Source organism: Mesitornis unicolor, unplaced genomic scaffold (assembly GCF_000695765.1).
Source record: "Mesitornis unicolor isolate BGI_N332 unplaced genomic scaffold, ASM69576v1 scaffold28214, whole genome shotgun sequence".
Lineage (NCBI taxonomy): Eukaryota > Metazoa > Chordata > Aves > Mesitornithiformes > Mesitornithidae > Mesitornis > Mesitornis unicolor.
This window is the reverse complement of record NW_010179881.1, coordinates 7,409-25,681: the sequence shown is the minus strand read 5'-3', so window position 1 is coordinate 25,681 and position 18,273 is coordinate 7,409. Positions and strand designations below refer to the sequence as shown.

General features: G+C 37.5%; 1 protein-coding gene across 1 annotated transcript in view; it reads right to left on the bottom strand.

Annotated features, from left to right (window-relative positions):
- The window catches only part of LOC104539416 (chromosome unknown open reading frame, human C11orf30), a 38,051-nt gene that overhangs the window by 13,156 nt on the left and 6,622 nt on the right, over positions 1-18,273 (bottom strand). Inside the window, 7 exon segments of the mRNA XM_010182933.1 lie at positions 2,068-2,241; positions 3,757-3,906; positions 6,027-6,305; positions 8,241-8,514; positions 13,027-13,286; positions 16,798-16,950; positions 18,136-18,273. Of these exon segments, the coding sequence (XP_010181235.1) occupies positions 2,068-2,241; positions 3,757-3,906; positions 6,027-6,305; positions 8,241-8,514; positions 13,027-13,286; positions 16,798-16,950; positions 18,136-18,273 (1,428 nt within the window).

The window sequence follows — 18,273 nt, the reverse complement described above, 5'->3', positions numbered from 1 at the left end:
TCCCTACAGTAAAAACAGGCATGCCTAGGACAGAGTAATGTATTCTATGTGAGGACAGTTAGTCCCTTCTCACAAATTACAGAGCAGACTAATACAGCTTTCTCAGGCTAACGTGTCTTATTTTTCAAAAGCCAGAATTAGCAGGGAATAAGGACACCACTAATATTCAACTTAAGGTCCTACTGGCACAGATGAGTATTCTTCTACAGGTAACCTCTGTAGAAGAATCTATGTACCAAGAATGTATCTCCAGTCAAGAGAAACACCAGCTCTTTCTGGCACTGAACTGTTGTAACACAAGTGATGAGTAGTGGATTGAAAGAAGGAAAAAAGAAAAATATGCTATTGTTTTACAATCAGTTCTTTAAAGTTGAGTTTAGAAGTGAGGGGTTTATTTTCTTTTTTTTTTTGAAGAGCTGCATTGGCTACTTTTGCTCCTCTCTGAATATTTAATTAGTTCCATTCCCTGTATCAGGTTTTAATTTACCTGCGGTGACCGGTAATTCTGGTCAGTCCTCCACAATCTACAAGAGCACATACACCGATATGTAGGTCATCAGGGTTATCAGTTTGCTATTTCAGTATCTACTCAGACAGCTTTTAATCAAACACTGAGTCACAGCAGAGCTGTAAACCCAAGGATTCCCCTCACTACCTTCTACACATTGTTCATGCCTATAGATAAACTTCACTATGTATTTCAGATTAATAACTCTACTAATTCTGGGAAAGGGAAAACATGCTGAGACAAGATCATGATTTACTTAGTTCTAGTGACTTCAGAGGCCTCTAAAGACTGCTCCCTTAGCAAAAACAAAACAAAACAAACCCCCCAAAAAACCCAGAGTAAACAACCAACTAAAAAAAAAGCAGAAAAAAAATAAAACCTGACCCTAAAAGCCTCACCATGAAACAACAACTAAAAAGGCAGGTATCCTTTCCAAACTTGTGTTGTTTCAAGACAATCATTATTATTCTTAATCAAGACCAGCCAAGAGTTTCCCCTGATTAGCTGGTGCTCAGGAGAATACTTGCATTTTCGTATAAACTCACCAGTACATCTAGAAATCTTAACAACTCATCATACCCACAACAGGCTAAAAAAGTTACTTGTTCCCAAAGAAGCTACTGCATATACTGCATCAGCCCTAAATACCATTTTGTAGAAATCTGGATCTGAAAAACTGAGGTACCTCTACCAGACTACACTCCAGAGTGGGTTTACTGGATAGCTTGTACAGTACCTTCCAGTGACAGGAGCTGGCTGGTGCCCTGTCAGGTCTCTGCTAAGCACCAACAACAGGACCTCTGAGTAATTTAAAGATATTACTAGTCAGGATGAACTGACCCAGCAGATCTTGCTCTACATGTGCACCTAGCTAGGAAATGCAGCTGATCTCTGCATTAACACTTCTTAAGTCCAAAACAGACACTAAGGAATTGTGACTGGTGTGAGTGTGCTTGGCCCTGGTCCTGAAGAGATCCTGTTCAGAGGCTGCACTGACAGAGAGCATCAAGGCTGGTCAAGCAGACTAACAAAGATAAGCAGCAGGGTCTGCACGAAGCTAGGAAGAAAAACTTAAGTTAGAACATGGGGCACAGGAAAGATAGGCTGACACTGATAAAGGAAGAACAGCATAAGGTGGGGACTGCACAGCTGAAATTAACACAGTTCATTTTTATTCTGCTGTTTTGGGCATGTAGTGGAAAAGAGCAGTATCCAGATTACAGAACGCTTTACATTGGGGCTAATATAGTTTTCTCATCTTTTGGCTCTCTAACAGAGGACAACATAATAGTTCTCCTCCTCCACATTTTTCTTTTCCTCTCAGGCTTCCCTCATACCAGATGCTTGAATTACTGCAATCCTTGAAAACGCTTTCCCTCTCTATCTTCCACCTAATTTTTCTTCTTCATCGTTAGCTATTTTTCTTCTGAATTAACTACTCCAATAAAGGCCTTAATAATTATTTAAGCACAACACCTGCCGAAAAGCCCTGAACAATCAGAACAAGTTTAAATTCGTTTTTGAAGTAAGTTACAATATCAAAGTACTCATGTACCTACCAGAAACAATATTACTGCTGATAATCTTCCCTCCCAGTGTAGCCAGCGATTTTGGTACTACTGTAATGATGCTACCACTTGTTGTTTTCACGTAAGTAGCTGCCCCTGGAGTTCCAGTCATCCGAGCCCCTATTGAGGGACTAACTGCTGGCCGCGTGTATGTTGCTTGAGTTCCTGTTTTAAAGAGAGAACAAGAAAGTTAGCTGTTAGAACATGATCCTTTACTAGTATTAGTGAAAAAATAAGTTGGTTTAGGGAAAAAAAAAAGCATTTAATTTTATTCAAAGAGATGCTATGCTGCAATTTATTACCACCCTTTACAGTTCCTCCTAGTACTTTTTAAACCCGCAGAGCAATATTTAGGTACATACCAACTTTAAATTAACGTAAGAGTTTTCTGAACTACATTACCAAATGTTTCACGATTTTAATCCATGTCTTTGTGCATAAGATTTTATTTTCAATAGGTGTTTCTGTTCTGCCTGTATGTTTGCCACTTGCTCCCTGAGATGCCCAAGAGTTAGGCACCTGACAACACTACTAGAACCGATCCCTTCCTCTCTTGAAAGACACCTATACTCTTACTTCGCCCATATGACAAATTTTTTATAAAGATCACCACCAATGACTGGTCTAAATATCACTCTAAGAGAAAAATACACCTCACAATGATAATGCAATTTTATGGATTTAACATTCAGCAGTACAAAAGAAACCTCTCGACATGGTATAAATGCTGTTTTTTCCTATCTACTCCTTTACAGAATGGAAATGGAACCAAGCCCATAAAAGAAAATTGCTCAAAATAATAATAATAGGAGTCAACAGCTACATGAACATTCTGCTTGTACTGCTTCAGATAGTGTACTACAGACCTTAATTGCTAAAAATAAAGGAAAAATAGCTTGTTAGAAAAAGAAAGCCATGTGTTCAGATCCAAGAGAGCACAATACAGGTTTTACCAATTAAATCAACTCTAAAACTGCTACATTCTTTTAATGTACTTAGGAATGTTTTTGTGAACTTCATAAGTTAAAAACTAATATTAAGCATTAGTTTATACTAATATTCCCAACCCATGCTAAAAATTCAAGAAGTAAATTAGTGTTTGCTGAAAACGAGGATGAAGATGCCTTTCAAGTTTTCCTCATACAAGTTCACAATCTGAACAGTCTGCATTATTTCTGATTTTTAATCCATAAGAAATACAAATACAATTAGATCCCCAGAAAAACACTGGGAGCTTAAAATTCAATTTACTGGCCTTTTTATAAATTCAGTGCAAGACTATGAGCAAGTCACCTGACTTTTAAAAAGCTTATATAGGTAAAATACAACTGCTGCTGACTTGTCTGCTTGAGGTACCTAAAGAGTTAAAATTAATGTAAAACATCTAATATAAGGTGCTACAGAAGTGCAAAGTATAAGTTGCAATAAAACATTTTTTTAAAAATAAACCCAGTGGGGGAAGAGTGATCATTTTTGTGTAGCAATTCAAAAAGATCGTAAAAGGAATAAAAGAGCAAATACTCTAATCTAGAATAAATAGCAACTGGGTTGTGAATGTGCTGTTGTTCTCACTATTCGTAACAGAGAAGTTTTGTGGCTTTTTTTTAACCTAATAAACCATGTTTGATCACCTGTATGTCTGGGTTTACCCTCCCTTCCCTTCTCAGAGCCAAAACTTACCAGTGGGAGTAGTGACCAGTTTAGTTGTCATGATAGTCCCATTACTGCTAACCACCATAATAGGTGAATTGCTACTGCTGGGCAAGGTCGCTGTAACTGGTTTGGGAAGAATTTTACTGGGCTGCACCTGTTGAGTGATTATTTTAACACCTAGGAAAGGAGAAAGGTCACTGTTAAAATACAGGCACAAAAAGTTACTTTCTGAAATGCTTTCTCAGACCAAGCCCTAGTAGGCAAGTAGCCTCACAAGGCTTCCATTCTGAGCTCATGTATTCTTGATCCTGAAAATATGATTTATTTTTTTTGTTTAGGTTGATTTTTTTGCTTGGCAGTTTGGTGTTTTTCTTGTTTTGCAAATAACAAGACAGTCATCATCTTTGCCTTTCCTGTGCCTGTTTCAATTCCTAGCTACTCCCACTGAGATATGGGGTTCTATTCCATCATTGATTTGTCGTAGTGATTTTTAAGCTTTTCTGGTCTGTGATATAAAAACCAAAACATTTCTCAGGAATGAACAGGTTACAACCAATACTGAATTGGTTCATATACAATGAACAATGTAAAAGTGAAACAGTTCATCAATTTAGTCTATAAATTCTAACGTGCCTTAATTAACCTAGTTGAATTTCATCCCACTGAATAAATTAAGAAAAGCCTCCTGCACAAAAAGTATCAGTGGGTGTAAGGAAGCAACCGTGGCACTGGCTAGGGAAGGCTGCCTTAAGTAAACTGCTCGCTCTCCTCTTGATTTATTGCTTATCTTGAGGGTAATTCCTCATGAAGGAATTGGCTGAAACAAGCTCTGAGTAGAATCAGCGAGAACAAAGGATGAGGACATCTCAGTATGGCAAAGATTCTGCTCCCTCTCTCTTGAATTGTGTAGTGGAATGGGACCTCTGTGAGATTCACTTCCCGAGTGCGGACCAGGGGATTCATGTCATCTGTTCAAAAATATATCCAGGACACTTGCATCTTATGTTCTGTTCCATGACAAGGTAAGGTATTGCACTGTGTTGGGCAAATGTCATGAAACACCCAGTCTGAATTAATCCCATCTGAATGCAGGTGCTCACACATTTCTCAGTGAACAATTTTGTCCATCTGAGACGCGAAACAAACTCCAGAGATGTTTTCTTCTTTCTACATTGACTACAAAAGCAGTATGGAGCAAGTAAGCTCCAAACTTAAGTAATGAAGTTAGGAAAGAGAAATTCAAGCCTTTGCATCATGCAGACACAAAACTGGGTAAAAAGCAAAGTCTCTGTGAAAACTGATTCACACTTCCAGAAAGAAGGTATCAGAGGGTATTTCCAAAGAAACTTTAACTAAAAAAGAACATTGAGCCTGCACCTAAGGTTGAAGGCAAGGAGTGAAGCTCTTACTGACCAAATGTTTTTCTGTAACTGCTGGATGGAGGCCTTTTATCTGTCTTCATTAGTGGGTATTTTTTCTCAGGCAATAGTCTTATAATACAAAAGGAAGTTTATCAAAGAGCAGCAGTAGGGCTGTTTATTTTTTCCTTCTATGATCTGTTTTAATTCTTTGATCTAAACAGTGTGAATATAAAATAATACTGACATGATTAATACAAAATACTTTGCAAAAATACTTTGCACTTTTATAGCACTTCTTCCTTTATAATTAGGTAACTTTGCAAGTATTACTTACTGCTTCTCACAGAGATAAGAACTGTACTCCACAGCAGAGTAAAGCCAACCTACAAAGATTACACAACTTGCCCAAAGTCAACTGAATGAATCAATGTTACAAAAAGAATCCAGTTCAGTTTCCAGCCTCAGATCTAATTGTATTTTTGTTTTAACAACTACCTCAAAAGTAGGTTTTGATTTCTAGATTCAAGAAAAGAATTAAAACACAGATTAACTTCTTTTTCCAGTTGATACAGTCGAACAGCTCTTGGATCTTCAGAAAACTTGTGTCTTCCAGGTTGGCAATCACATTACTTTTGAAGATATTTACATACCTTTCAATCTCTAAAGACAAAACATTTATTCCTAAAGCATGGTCTGTATACCTGAATCAAACAAGAATAGTGACAGAAGCAAATTCTCCAATTATGTTTAGTTGAAAGTGTTGACACCCATCAGTATCTACTTATATCCAGGTTCAATACCAAATCCTGTACTCAAGTAATTATGCCTTAATGATAGCTCCCCATGCGTATTTTGGGACAGAATTCTGCCCTGCTTTCTTGAGTTGTGGTTAAACCTCACTGATCAGCAATAAGACCCCAGATTAACTCCAACTACCTGATTCCTGTTTGATCTGAATGGTGGGCTTGATGCCAGGTGGCAATTGAGATTGCTGTGGCTGCTGTTGAGCTACAGAAGACTGCACCAACTGCTGCTGTTGCTGCTGCTGTTGTTGCTGCTGCTGTTGTTGGGCCTGTTGTATTTGGTGCAGCTGCTGTTTGGGGGACTGCTGATGCTGTTTGGGAAACTGTGTTAAGATCTGTGTCGGATTCCCAACCAAACCTTTTGGGGAAGGTAGTCTGGTAGAGGCCACTTTAATTGCAGATGTAGACACACCTGTGAAAAAGTAAATGGTTTAAGGTAGAATAGTGCAACATAAAAGAAAAATATTACAATTTCTTAAATACTTTTGCATTTAAACTGTCTTTGCATAGATATACATCTAGCAGAAGCACTCTGTTCAGAGTCAAGGCAGCTTTATACAGATTTTGAATGCAGCAGCAGAACAGCAGCTAACAGAAAAAACGTAATCCCAGTTTACTTCCTGCACCTTTTGTACTACAAATAATTTACAAGTATTTTCAAAGCCTGATCTTCAAGCTTCAAGAAAGCAAAATATTTATAAGGAAAATCATGACTACAAAAAGTTCAGATATGAAGATGACAAATGTCAAACACATCAACAGATTTGTTTGAAGGGAGTACCTGTCAGTGAGCACAATGTTATTTTAAAAGAATCACTCAAGTAATTTTAAAAACTGGAACATACATTTTTTTGTGTCAATAGGTGAGGTGATAAGTAATGAAGTGATTTTAAAAAGTTTGCAGTAAGAAAGGCAACATTCCCCAATAAACCTCAATACTTATTTACGTCATTCCCTTACACAGTTGTCACATTTCCAGCAGACTTTGGCTTCATCTGTAATTCTAAACTGCACATCCATAAGCACCAAAAAAGACAAAGTCATATGAAGGCAGTTTTCAACCAAGTCCCAGCTGTAGTGGAAAACAGAAAGAAAATCTCCTCTCTTATTTCTTTACGTTTACAGATTGTAGTGATAATGACAGAAATCACAATAGACCACAATTCTGGCAATCTAAATAAGCAACACTTTTCTCACTGCATCATCTAAGATGGTTTCTTGATTTCCCTGGTCAGCGGTTTTCATTCATTAATTTAACTTTCTTCACATTTGGAGTGATTATCAGTTTATGTCACAAAACATTTCACCAGCATCTCCTGCAATGACACCAATAGTCTTGGAAAAAACCTTAAAGAGACATTTCACCCAATATATTATAGAACTGTAGTCTCTTTCATTATCAAACCCAACTAGAATTCCACAGTTCAAACAATATGAAATGCTGCTGTAAGCCTTTGTGCTAGGTAAGTCAGTATCTTCAGAACTTAATTAATAGGAACAATATGGAAGGCAAAATACTTCCTCAACCTTGATTTGCTTGCCCAATTTTTTGTGGAATGGAACAAGACAGGATAATATGGACCAGGAAAAATTGCCATGTGACACTTGTCATTGTTGGGTACGGTATTTTTGAAGTGCTGGTCACTGAGGCCCTTTCATTCATCCACAGCTTCCCTTCCAAATGTTAGCTAGTGGCTGTGCAGCTGAATCAGTCAAGCTTGCACATATAGTTGGAAGCAGAAATCATAAGCCTAGGAATTTTAATCCAAGTTCATTTAGGTCTTAATCTTTAAGGACTTGAAAATGGACATGCTGATAAAATACACAGATAAAAAGGTATAAACACTTCTCTACCTTTCAGAAATGTCATGAAGATTAGTTATCAGGAGAAATATTCTAAGATTGGGCATACCGAGCATAGGTTGTACTTATCTCATGTTAACTGCATGTTTTGGAAGTCAGGCTTCAAGAGAAGGAATCTTCTTCAAATATTAAAAGCATCCATTTTCTATGTATCAGATAGAACTCTTAAAGCCAGCCATTTTGAGGCTAGAGTGTTTTAATGCTGCAAGTAACACTTTTTCAAAATAAAAAGCTATGCGACAATGTCTCACCACATTCTTTTTAAAAAGAAGATCTGCACAATAATGGTTGAAGTAAAGAGAGAAAGTGTCCACCAAGAACTTCTGTAGAGTATCTTGGATTAGTTTCATCAGTAGACATCTTTCACATCTCCTGTGCTTTACTCATCATGCATAAACATAATGCACATCCCCCTGTGCTATTCTCAAAACAAAGTCCAATTCATCAGCGAGAGAGCTTATTTATAAATATATAACTGCCATACCTTGTGCTACTGTTGACATAACCACTGACGGTGTTGATGACACTACAGCAGTCACAGCAATAGTACTGGCAGTACAGGAGGGAGTGGAACAGCTACTGGTGCTGCTGCTGCTGACCAGAGAGGACTGAGAAGCGGTTATAACCACTGGTTGCTTTTGAGTAGTTGAGGCAATAACTGATGTTGGGACAAGTTTTGTAACTGCTGCATAGTTGTGGGACTTTGAGAGGATGTTGGGTACAAAAGTTGAGCTTGGAGAGGTTGTTACTATTATCACCTGAAAGAAGAAAAAAAAACCATACAAGAAGAAATTCATTTGCTCTTTGCATTTATTTAAAAGCATAAAATTTCAGTAATATATCTGCCTATGTGTATTTAGTTTTAGGGATCCATGCTTATTAAGATCATTTACGAGTGTCATATTCACACTTAATGGCAACAAAAAATTTCAATTAGTTTGAAGAAGTGGTGATAAACATTTCCTTTTAAGGAAAGTAGAAGGGTTTGGGTTTTTTTGGTTGTTTTTTTTTTTTTTGAGGAAAACAATTACTAACTATTTAAAGCAGAATTATCTCATGTCTGAAGGCAAACAGACAGGAACGAACTGTTTGGCTTCATTAAACTGGGCCAGGAAGCCTGAATCCCATTTTAAGTGGAACTGAAGGGATTTCAAGCAAGTTTTACACACCATTCTCCCAAACCTTGCACATACATCAAGAAATGGCAATGGGAGCCTAGATGATGGTTTTTTTTCTCTTTAACAATTAAGAAGCAGTTGCTGAGTCAGTAATGGGAAATATTTTTGATCCACAAGGCTGTGAACAATCAATATCTCATCAGTGAAAAAACTGGTTTAGGTTAAAAACAATTTCTGCAGTAATTAGTGCTCTCAGTAACACAAAACTCTTATCTGTCTGAAAACCATTTGTCTAAAGACAATAAAAATTACCGCTAGTGTGAGTTACAATTACAACACCATGAATCTGATCTGACATAGAAAAACATCGAATTCATTACAAGACTGGAAGAGGTCTGTTCTTATGCAACTGACCTAGAAAACTAAGCTTTACTAAGTATTGAAGATGGGGACTGTTCATGTAAAGAGATCCCTTTTATTCTGCCTATACATACCTCCTTGTACTTAAAAACACAGTTAAAACAGAAACACACAGCACAGAAATAGAACATGTTTTCAGTTTATCATGCAAGATTATAAAGAAATTGTTTTAATAATGCAACTGTCCCAATAAAAATTTTATTTATTAAAACCTTAAAAATTAAAACTTATTAATGATTTGATGTAATAAAAGCAGATATAGAAAAAGGTACAGAAGGAGCAAATAAAACATAGGTCAGCTCAAATCAAATGTCTTGCACTACTACCCAAGGACAACTGAAACCTTGCCAGGTAAACAAAAAAATTAATATGATAATGGCACCAGAAATAGACTTAAGTGACAGATCAGGCAGTACGAGATTAAGAGTTTATTTTTTTTTCTTTTTCAAGGAGAGAAGAAAAAAAAAAGAACTAAATGGATGGAATAAAAGCAGCAAATTTCACCACCATGGCTGCCCCTGTCTCTCCTTTCCCCTCAGTGCTTAGTTTTATGGTCTCCTCAGCTTAGCTAAGTATCTTGAGCTGAGGAAAACCAAAATCCTTACTACCTCCATGAGCTACAGGAGGTTGACCATGACTGGCCATACCAGTGTTTCCACATCTGCTGCTCTACCACTTTACTGCATTCTCCAGGGAGAACATTTTCTCTGTGTCACTCTTATTTTTACCCTCTGCTCAACTTGATTCAATCAGAACACCCTTCTGAAATTGCTCTTCTGCTACAACCATGCAGACAAGCTGAACACAACACAGTCTGATTCTGGTACAAGGCTTGCACGTGGAAAGATCCTACGATGTGCCTCTGGAGTCTGATCTTATTTCTTGGTTGGCACTAGAACTATTTGACAAGTATTTGAATTTTAGGGCCAGTTCCATTCCACCTAGGACAACTAGGTTAGGAATACAGTCAAAGGACAACTTGCAGTTAAAAAGGTAGATTATTCACATTAAACTTCCTATATAATCCATAGTGCAACAGGGCAAGTCTCAACTAAGTAGGTATGGATATGGAGGATGAATCTGGGCATGATCATAACTTCTGAACACTGCTGTTCTTCATTCAAAGACCGATAAAAGCATCAGTTCAAGATTATCACTTAATAGCACTTTATTTAGTCATATAAGGAATAAAAAACAACTTGTAAAGCATTCTAGTTAGCTCAGCAATGATTTTTGCCCTGTGACTAAGCAGGTTTGGGTCTCTTTATTCAATTTCTTCCTTAAAAATTAACACAGCAGAACAAAGTTTAGTGATCTTAATGTATGAAGTATATCCAGAAAATGGAATTTTTGGGTAAAAATTTAAAAGCCTTAAAGCTCAAATGACAAATATTATATTATTTGAGATACTATTTTCTTATGTATGTTGAAATGACCAAAGCAATCTCATCACTGATACCAAAACTGCATCACATTTTTTACAGCAGAAAGACTGCCAGATTTTAACAAAAAAAAAAAAAGGCAGCAAGTTGCATTTTTGTTGCTGTTGATTTCAATTAAGTTAAAAAGTAGTTCTTAACACCCACTGAAATTAGTCCTGTCAGCTCTGTTTCGAAAAACATCAAAACCTAGTCCCTGAAGAAATAAAGGCATTAACTGCCAGCAGCCTCACTAGCTAGATTCCTTCTGTCCTCTAGACAGAGGACTTTATTCTAAGAGAATCCAGAAATTGAAGCTTTGACATTATTATTTGTCATTATTTGATAAATCTTCCTCCAACCTTCTAAAATGTCAAAACAATTCAGAAAGCTGGCATGCACAAACCAAGAATTTCATTCATATCCAATAACTTCACTCCCATCCAACCGCATTTGTTTAAAATAGTACGTTTCCCATTTGAGTCTCAGAAGTCTGACATTTAACTACTAAAAGGGATTTCTCTCATCAAAATGATCCAGTTACGTATTCTGGCATATCTAAATCCAATAAAAGAGGGCAGTGTGACAAGTTCAGATACAAACACTACTATGGCTCCCTAATGAAACAAGTGATGATTTTCCTACCACTGCAATTAGTAAGAGTCAAGTAACACTGTACAAAGCAAACCCTAAAATTTCCATGTCGGAACAAGCAGAGGCACAACTGCAGAGAAGACCCTATCAACAGTCCATTCTTTTCCTTTTAAAGACTTAATACACCCCATTGTTAACTACCATGATATATAACACTCATACTTAATACAACACTACAAACCTTTAAGGTGAAAAAATCTTCCTGCACAAAAGATGAGCCTAACAAGAGCAACAGGATGGGTAGGTTAAACCCTGTCCTGGCTGTGGATCTGCTGCACTGAATGCAGGACATTTTATTTGATAGTTTATGCTCACTCACAAATTTCTGTACATGTCTTCAGAGATGAAATCTGATTAAGGACACTGATAAAGCACTGAGAATCAAATGAAAACATCAAAGAGCTCTGAAGTGGGAAAAGGCCAAAAAGCAAGTTCTTTATCGCACATTACCTCAGTTAATCTTCCTTGGTTTTAAAGTTTCCAAAAATCAGGACATGGGAATTCTGCTAATCCAAGCAGAGTTACTAAACAATTAAGGTGACCAATAGAACAAATACTCTGTGAAGGTCTGAGCTCAACAGTCAAAGTTGGAAAAAAATGCTTGCTAGTGACCAGCCTACCATCAGTTGGTCAGTATCAAGGCCAAATTAATTCCACAGACCCACTCTAAGCCTGCCTTAATTAATAACCATACCAACAATGAACTTGGTCTGAGTCATTTATATTTTTTTATATCTGAAGAAAAAAAAAGTAGACACATCTGAAATGCTTCCTAAAGCATGGGAGAGTAGTCACGCCATTGATCAGGCACATAAAATCTGAGTCCAATACAAAGCTTCAATGTGGAAAACCTTTTACACACACTGCATTCTGGTGAAAGCTGGGCACACTCAGCCAAATTATTGCAACTGATTTTGACTATTATAACACTGTTAATGCAGAATGAGAAATGGCACACTAGTACTAAAAGGAAAATAAAACCCCACAGTCTTTGATCAGCTCCAAGAATAAGCTTTATAGACCCCAAAAAAGTAGTCTCTAGACAAAAGGCTTGGCAAGGGAAAGCCCATGCCGCCTCTCCTGGAATTCTACTACTGCAAAGAATAATTATAAATAAGGAAAATAGAAATAAGAAAGATTACCTTTGACCAATAGTTGTTACCATCTGAAGGATGTTCAGTGGCCTATGTGATCCAGTTCTCAGTGTACTAGTGTCCATATCACAAAACCCAACACCACAAATGGTACTAACTGGCAACCTTGTTGGCAGTCTCACCAGAGAGGCCAAGAATTGAATGAGCATGGAGACTGAATCCCCTCTCATCCCTAGAAGTGGTCCCTTCAGGTCAGGGTTGAGGCACATTGGTGGGGCAGTCTGGGGGAAGCTTGCACTCCCGCTGCCTGTGCTGTACCTGTTCTGTGGATAAAAAGAGGGCTTCAGTCTCCACAGCTGTCAATCCAGGTCCTTTCACACACAGGTGAACTAAATTCACACAAGAGTTTGGTTTCCTCTTTGCTCTTTTTAAAGAGGGATTACCTTATCCCAAGTGCAATCCTTACAAAACAGCTAGACAGTTCATAGAAAGGAAAAGTCAAACATCACGTCTTATTCATTGATAAAACCAGAACACAGCAACATTTGGCAGCTTCCCCCACATACCTTCTGTGTTGTCGTGTTTGTTGTCTGTGTGGAGGGCTTAGTGAAGGTTATTTTCACAGGCGACATGTGTGGTGGTAAGGAGTTGGCAATGCTCTGCATTATATTACTCATCTTGGGGCTGCCACTTACAGGCACTGTGATAGTTTTAGTGACAGGAGTCACTGCCTTCGGGACTTCTTTCAGGAGAACAGGGGAAGAACTAGAAGAATTTGTTCGCCGTCTTTTGCGGGGCTTTTCATCATCATCTGAGCAGCTGACACCTGGAAAAGAAGTACTTTTTCTAAATTATATTTTCCCCAACTGCAGCTCTCAGCGATTTCTAAAACACTACAACCTTGCTGAGTCTTATAACCACTTTCAAATAAAAGAAAAAAACGCAGAGGATAAATTACATCTTATGGTCACAACTAACCTGTATCACACCAGATGGTTTTAGTCCTCAATATAGACCACACAGTGCCATAAAGCGAAGAAACAAAACTCAACCCCCTCCAAGCTACTTAATTACTGGGTTACTTTATTCCATTTAAGATATTAAAAGAACCTAAGAGCCAGTGCAGGGTTTTCATAATGTCTCCAGAAGTTTTGACTAATGAGACTATGCACACAATGGGGCTGGGATAATGTCATGCACATGTCAGTTTAAAACTTTACACTACAATGTTGTTGCTGTTGCTGTTTTTTTCTACAGCAACTGCACTACTGAAGTCCATCCTCCTGTAGTCTTCTCCGATTTCAACCTCTGTACCTACTTCCATGCCATACTTACCATTACAGTATTCTTCTCCTTTACACCTCAACACAACATCTTGAGATGTAACTCTGAAGTCACTATGTAGGTTACTCTGATGTAACTATGAAGGTCAAACCTCACTTTATCAGCTTCTGCCATGTTTGATGCATTTTGTGCAGAAGATATAAAATGGCACCTAACACACACTTATGAAAAACAGAAGTCCGGCCTCAAAGGAGTTCACTCTTCCTCATGATCATCTCCTGCCCACATATGAAAAAAATCTGCTGCAATGTTCAGCTGAGCAAGAGATAACAGCATGATCAATAGATCTTAAATCCATATGGAACTTTCCAAAGTAGGTAATAAGCTCATAAATTGGTATACATTACTGAACGACACAGCTTAATAACCCTGAAAATCTCTTACAGCTACTGGGCAGAATTTGCATTTACCAAATTAGCCTGTGTTAGACAATTTTAAAAAAGAGATCAACCGAAAAGACGCAATCAATCTCCCCTGCGCAGAACAAGACTGCAGATCTTGTTCTGTACGCCTGGGGCTTAACGACAAAAAATGCTGTCACGGCAAAAAGCAGTCTCGCTGGTAACCCAAGCAAACTTGGTTGGCAGTCATTCTCTAATTAGGGTCAAGACGTAATTACCGTCAATCTCTAATTAAAATAACTAAATATTCTGGCATTCAAAAAGTGAAGACACAGGAATTAACATGGACAAGAAAGTGCCCAGTAGTACAGCAAGTAATTTCAGAAAAATGGGATTCTCTTGGTATGAGGACCAGCTCTTTTGCAGGTACACTTCAGAAGGCTGACAGATGTATCCACACAAAGATGGGAAACTGAACTAGAGAAGCAGAGGCTCCATTTTAAGTTTACTTTGAATTAAAAAAATAAAATAAAATAGTTTTAACTAGCTGTGGCAGCACAGATGAAGTGTGGATCTGCAAGTCCAGATTCCAAGGCTCTAATCAACAATTTACTTTAAAGCCCTGAACAAGCGTAGCAGTGATCACCATCTACAGAGCAGAGATCTGGTTACATGACTCTAAGTTATATTATTATTAACATGCTTTTAAGTATTACTGTGAGTCCACTGCACAAACTAGTAACTTGTAAGGTCACCAATCACATTGAAAATGTGCAGGAATATCAGAACCACAGACTCTATTTCAATCAAAACTCCGCATGCAGCTAGAATATCAGGACACAGTTGTTATTTTGGTGGGTCGCGAAGAAATACTGACCAGAAAGGTATTTATTTGTGGTCTTCATCCACAAAAAACCCCAAAAAACACAAAACAAACCACAACAAAGTAGTAAAAAAGTAAGATTAAACTAGCAGAACAATATTTTACGTTAAGTACAGCTCATTTCATCTCCTGTTTTCACTGCTGAGGTTCTGCAAGAACGCTATTCCTGTAATTTTATGTTAGAAATTGCATTTGCGCAAAGTTTTCCAGGAGCATTTAGCTCAACGGTAACACAGCTCAACTGTAATTCACACTTGACATGCAAGGAAGCAGAGGCACGGAGAGGTTAATGGCTCAATCAGACTGTGACGGGGATGAGGTCACACAACAGAGCAGCGGCAAAGTCACGACTATAACTCAGGCCTCCTGAGCCTGCTCTTAAGCAGTGTTGTCAAAACTAACATGAGTGATATAATATATTCCGAAAGACACGATACCCTAATAAAAAACAAACGACTAAAAACCCCAAAACCAAACCAACAACAAAAAAACAGAAAGAGGAAAAAAAAGAAAATTAAGCATGCAAAGTGGGGAAAAAATGAATTCTAGGGACAGATGGAATAAAAACGAGAACCTTTTCATCCCTCTGTCAGGTGTCCAGACTGGTTTTATACTCATTATCATGTAATAATTCAACAGAGGACTAAATTAAATTTTTAAGATGTTAAGAACATTTTTTTTCCCGAATCTTTAAACTAAAGCTGAGTGATTAGTGCATTACATCAGAAAAATGAAAAATCTTAATATAATGGGTTCTCTGGGTTGATACAACCACTACACTTGGTGGTTTGCAGGTAACATTATATTTATGTACAATGTGACATTTCTGATTAGCTAGAAGTTTATATAAAACATGCACATATAGCATAAAGATTAAAAAATTTTTTAGAATATTAAACATTTTAAGAACAAGCATCAAAATGGCACTCATCAACTTCACCATTAATCTTTATTTGTCACTTGCATTTTGACAGACACCAAATAAGGACAGAAGTAAGTATTTTTAATTATCATTTAAATAAAACTACCTCTGATGAGCTCGTCATATGAATGAGGACGTATTCTGCTTTCAGAACTAGCTGATTTATTAGCCAAAGAAAGAAGAAGGATGGAGGGAGACAAGGAAAAAAAAATAAGACTGTTTCCAGACGTTATGCCCTGGATTTCCAAATTTAAATACATGAAGATGGGTGTCTGGTGAGATTTTGTATTGAGCTTTAACAGTTGCCCAGGAATGCAAGCCTCACTAAGATTCACTTCCAAATAAATCACAAAATGGCCAGATATAGTTAATGTAAGCATAAAAATGCTTGCCAAACTACTGTATGCTAAGAAAGGTCTAAGCCAACTGTGAAAGTGGAAAGGAGAGACTTTTTCTTACTCAAGTGACTCCTACAGATTATTTGAGCAGAAAAAAAAGCAAAGTCCTCTGCAGAAGCAACCTGCAGAGGCACCCTAAATACAATCTCTGAACAAGCTGGATTAGAAATCCCCTGATATACAGCAATTCCTATATTTTGTTTTCAAAAAACTTTTCACTCCTCTTGTCCTTGCCATTACTGCTCCCTGCAGCATTTACAGTGAGTGGATTTATCCTGAGCACAATTTTTCTGAAAAAGGGAAGCAGTAAATTCATTCTTTAGACTAAACGAAGGCATAAAGGCATTAAACGACTTGTCCAAGGTCAGAGTGTTTATCTCAGTCCATGCTTCAGCCACAAGACTGTCCCTTTCTTTCCCTTTTGTTAATCAGTTGCTAGTATCACTTACTTTTGACGTAAACAGTACTTCCACTTGGCAAGACGACTACATTGGAGGCTGGACTGGCAGGTCTGGGGGACTTCACTGTTGCTACACTGCCACTTGGAACAGGGGTAGATGTTGGGGTTGAAGTGGTACTTGTGTAGGAATAGCAAACCACCACTGAAGAGGAGAAAAGACACCTTCCATATAACTGAAGTGCAGAATCCCATTATTCTATCACTATTTTAATAACCAAAATGGAAGCCAAAGACTTATCGGGCCATTATCCACATCTTTGCCTCTGCAATCCTGTTACTGCTGAATACTCCCCAGTTTGACCTACGCATGGCCATGGAATTAACAACCTTCAAAGACAACATAGAAATCTAACCTCCCCTCCTCCCATCCCAGAAAAAGCTGTGCTGCCAATTGGAGAATTTTTATTTGCATTAATCTGATGTTTTACTTTATAATTTGTTATATGTCATGTTAGCGTTAATTCAGTATTTTGATCTTTTTGCTTTTCTGTAAATGACCATATCTAGACTGGTAACTGATAGAAAGTAGCTAGTGCCTCACCTCAACAGTACATCAGTCGAAGAAAGCAAAACATTCCTTCAGTAAAGAACAAAATATTCCTTCAGTAATGAACAACTGATTTTTTTAAACCATTGCTTGTAACTAATAGTACAATGATCTAGTATTTCTCACAAAACCAGAATAAAACAGTCTATATCAAGAAGCGTTACACATTCTCTAGTTGCATGAAGCATAATTTGAGCACATTCAGCCAAGTTAGAGGGAATGTGTACTTCCATTACTTAAAAGGCATAGGGAAAGCAGAAAGCAATTTTTTAACTCATAACTTGGTACATTTAATCTGAAGTAAAAAAACAAAAAACAAAAAAACACACCACCAAAAAAAACCCCATAATCACAAAATCTACTTGCATTCTTAAAATAAAGTGTTCTGAAACACCTTTTGCCACTTACAGAACTTCACAAAATCTTAAGCCATTGGTCCAAGTTTTTATAGATTACAGAGCTTAACAAATTAACCAGTGAATTTCCCCCTCATTTCTTGGCAATTTGTTTTGATATTGGTTTGGGGTTTGTTTTTTTTATATCAGTTGCTCAGTTGTTAGTGTGCCCACCAACACAAATCTGTAAGATTTATGCTGCAGATGCTGCAAAGGCATCTCTAAAAAGAAAACAAAATTTTTCATATTTCTATGAATGCAGTGCAAGAAGAATGATTCAGATTTTTTAAAAATATCTAACACTTAAAATCAAAGACAACAATTTAGATTGTAACATTATTTTTATATTCTCATATACTGCAGTAGAATCACAGCTGTGTCTCACCTTCCTTGTTTCCAGTTTCTGCAGGGACTGGAAGAGATGCGTTGTGCTGAACAGCTGCATTGGCAACAGCATTAGCAGTAACAGTAAAAGCTGTTTGTGGAACAAGCCGTGGCATCAGTGGCACCAGTCGACGACCTT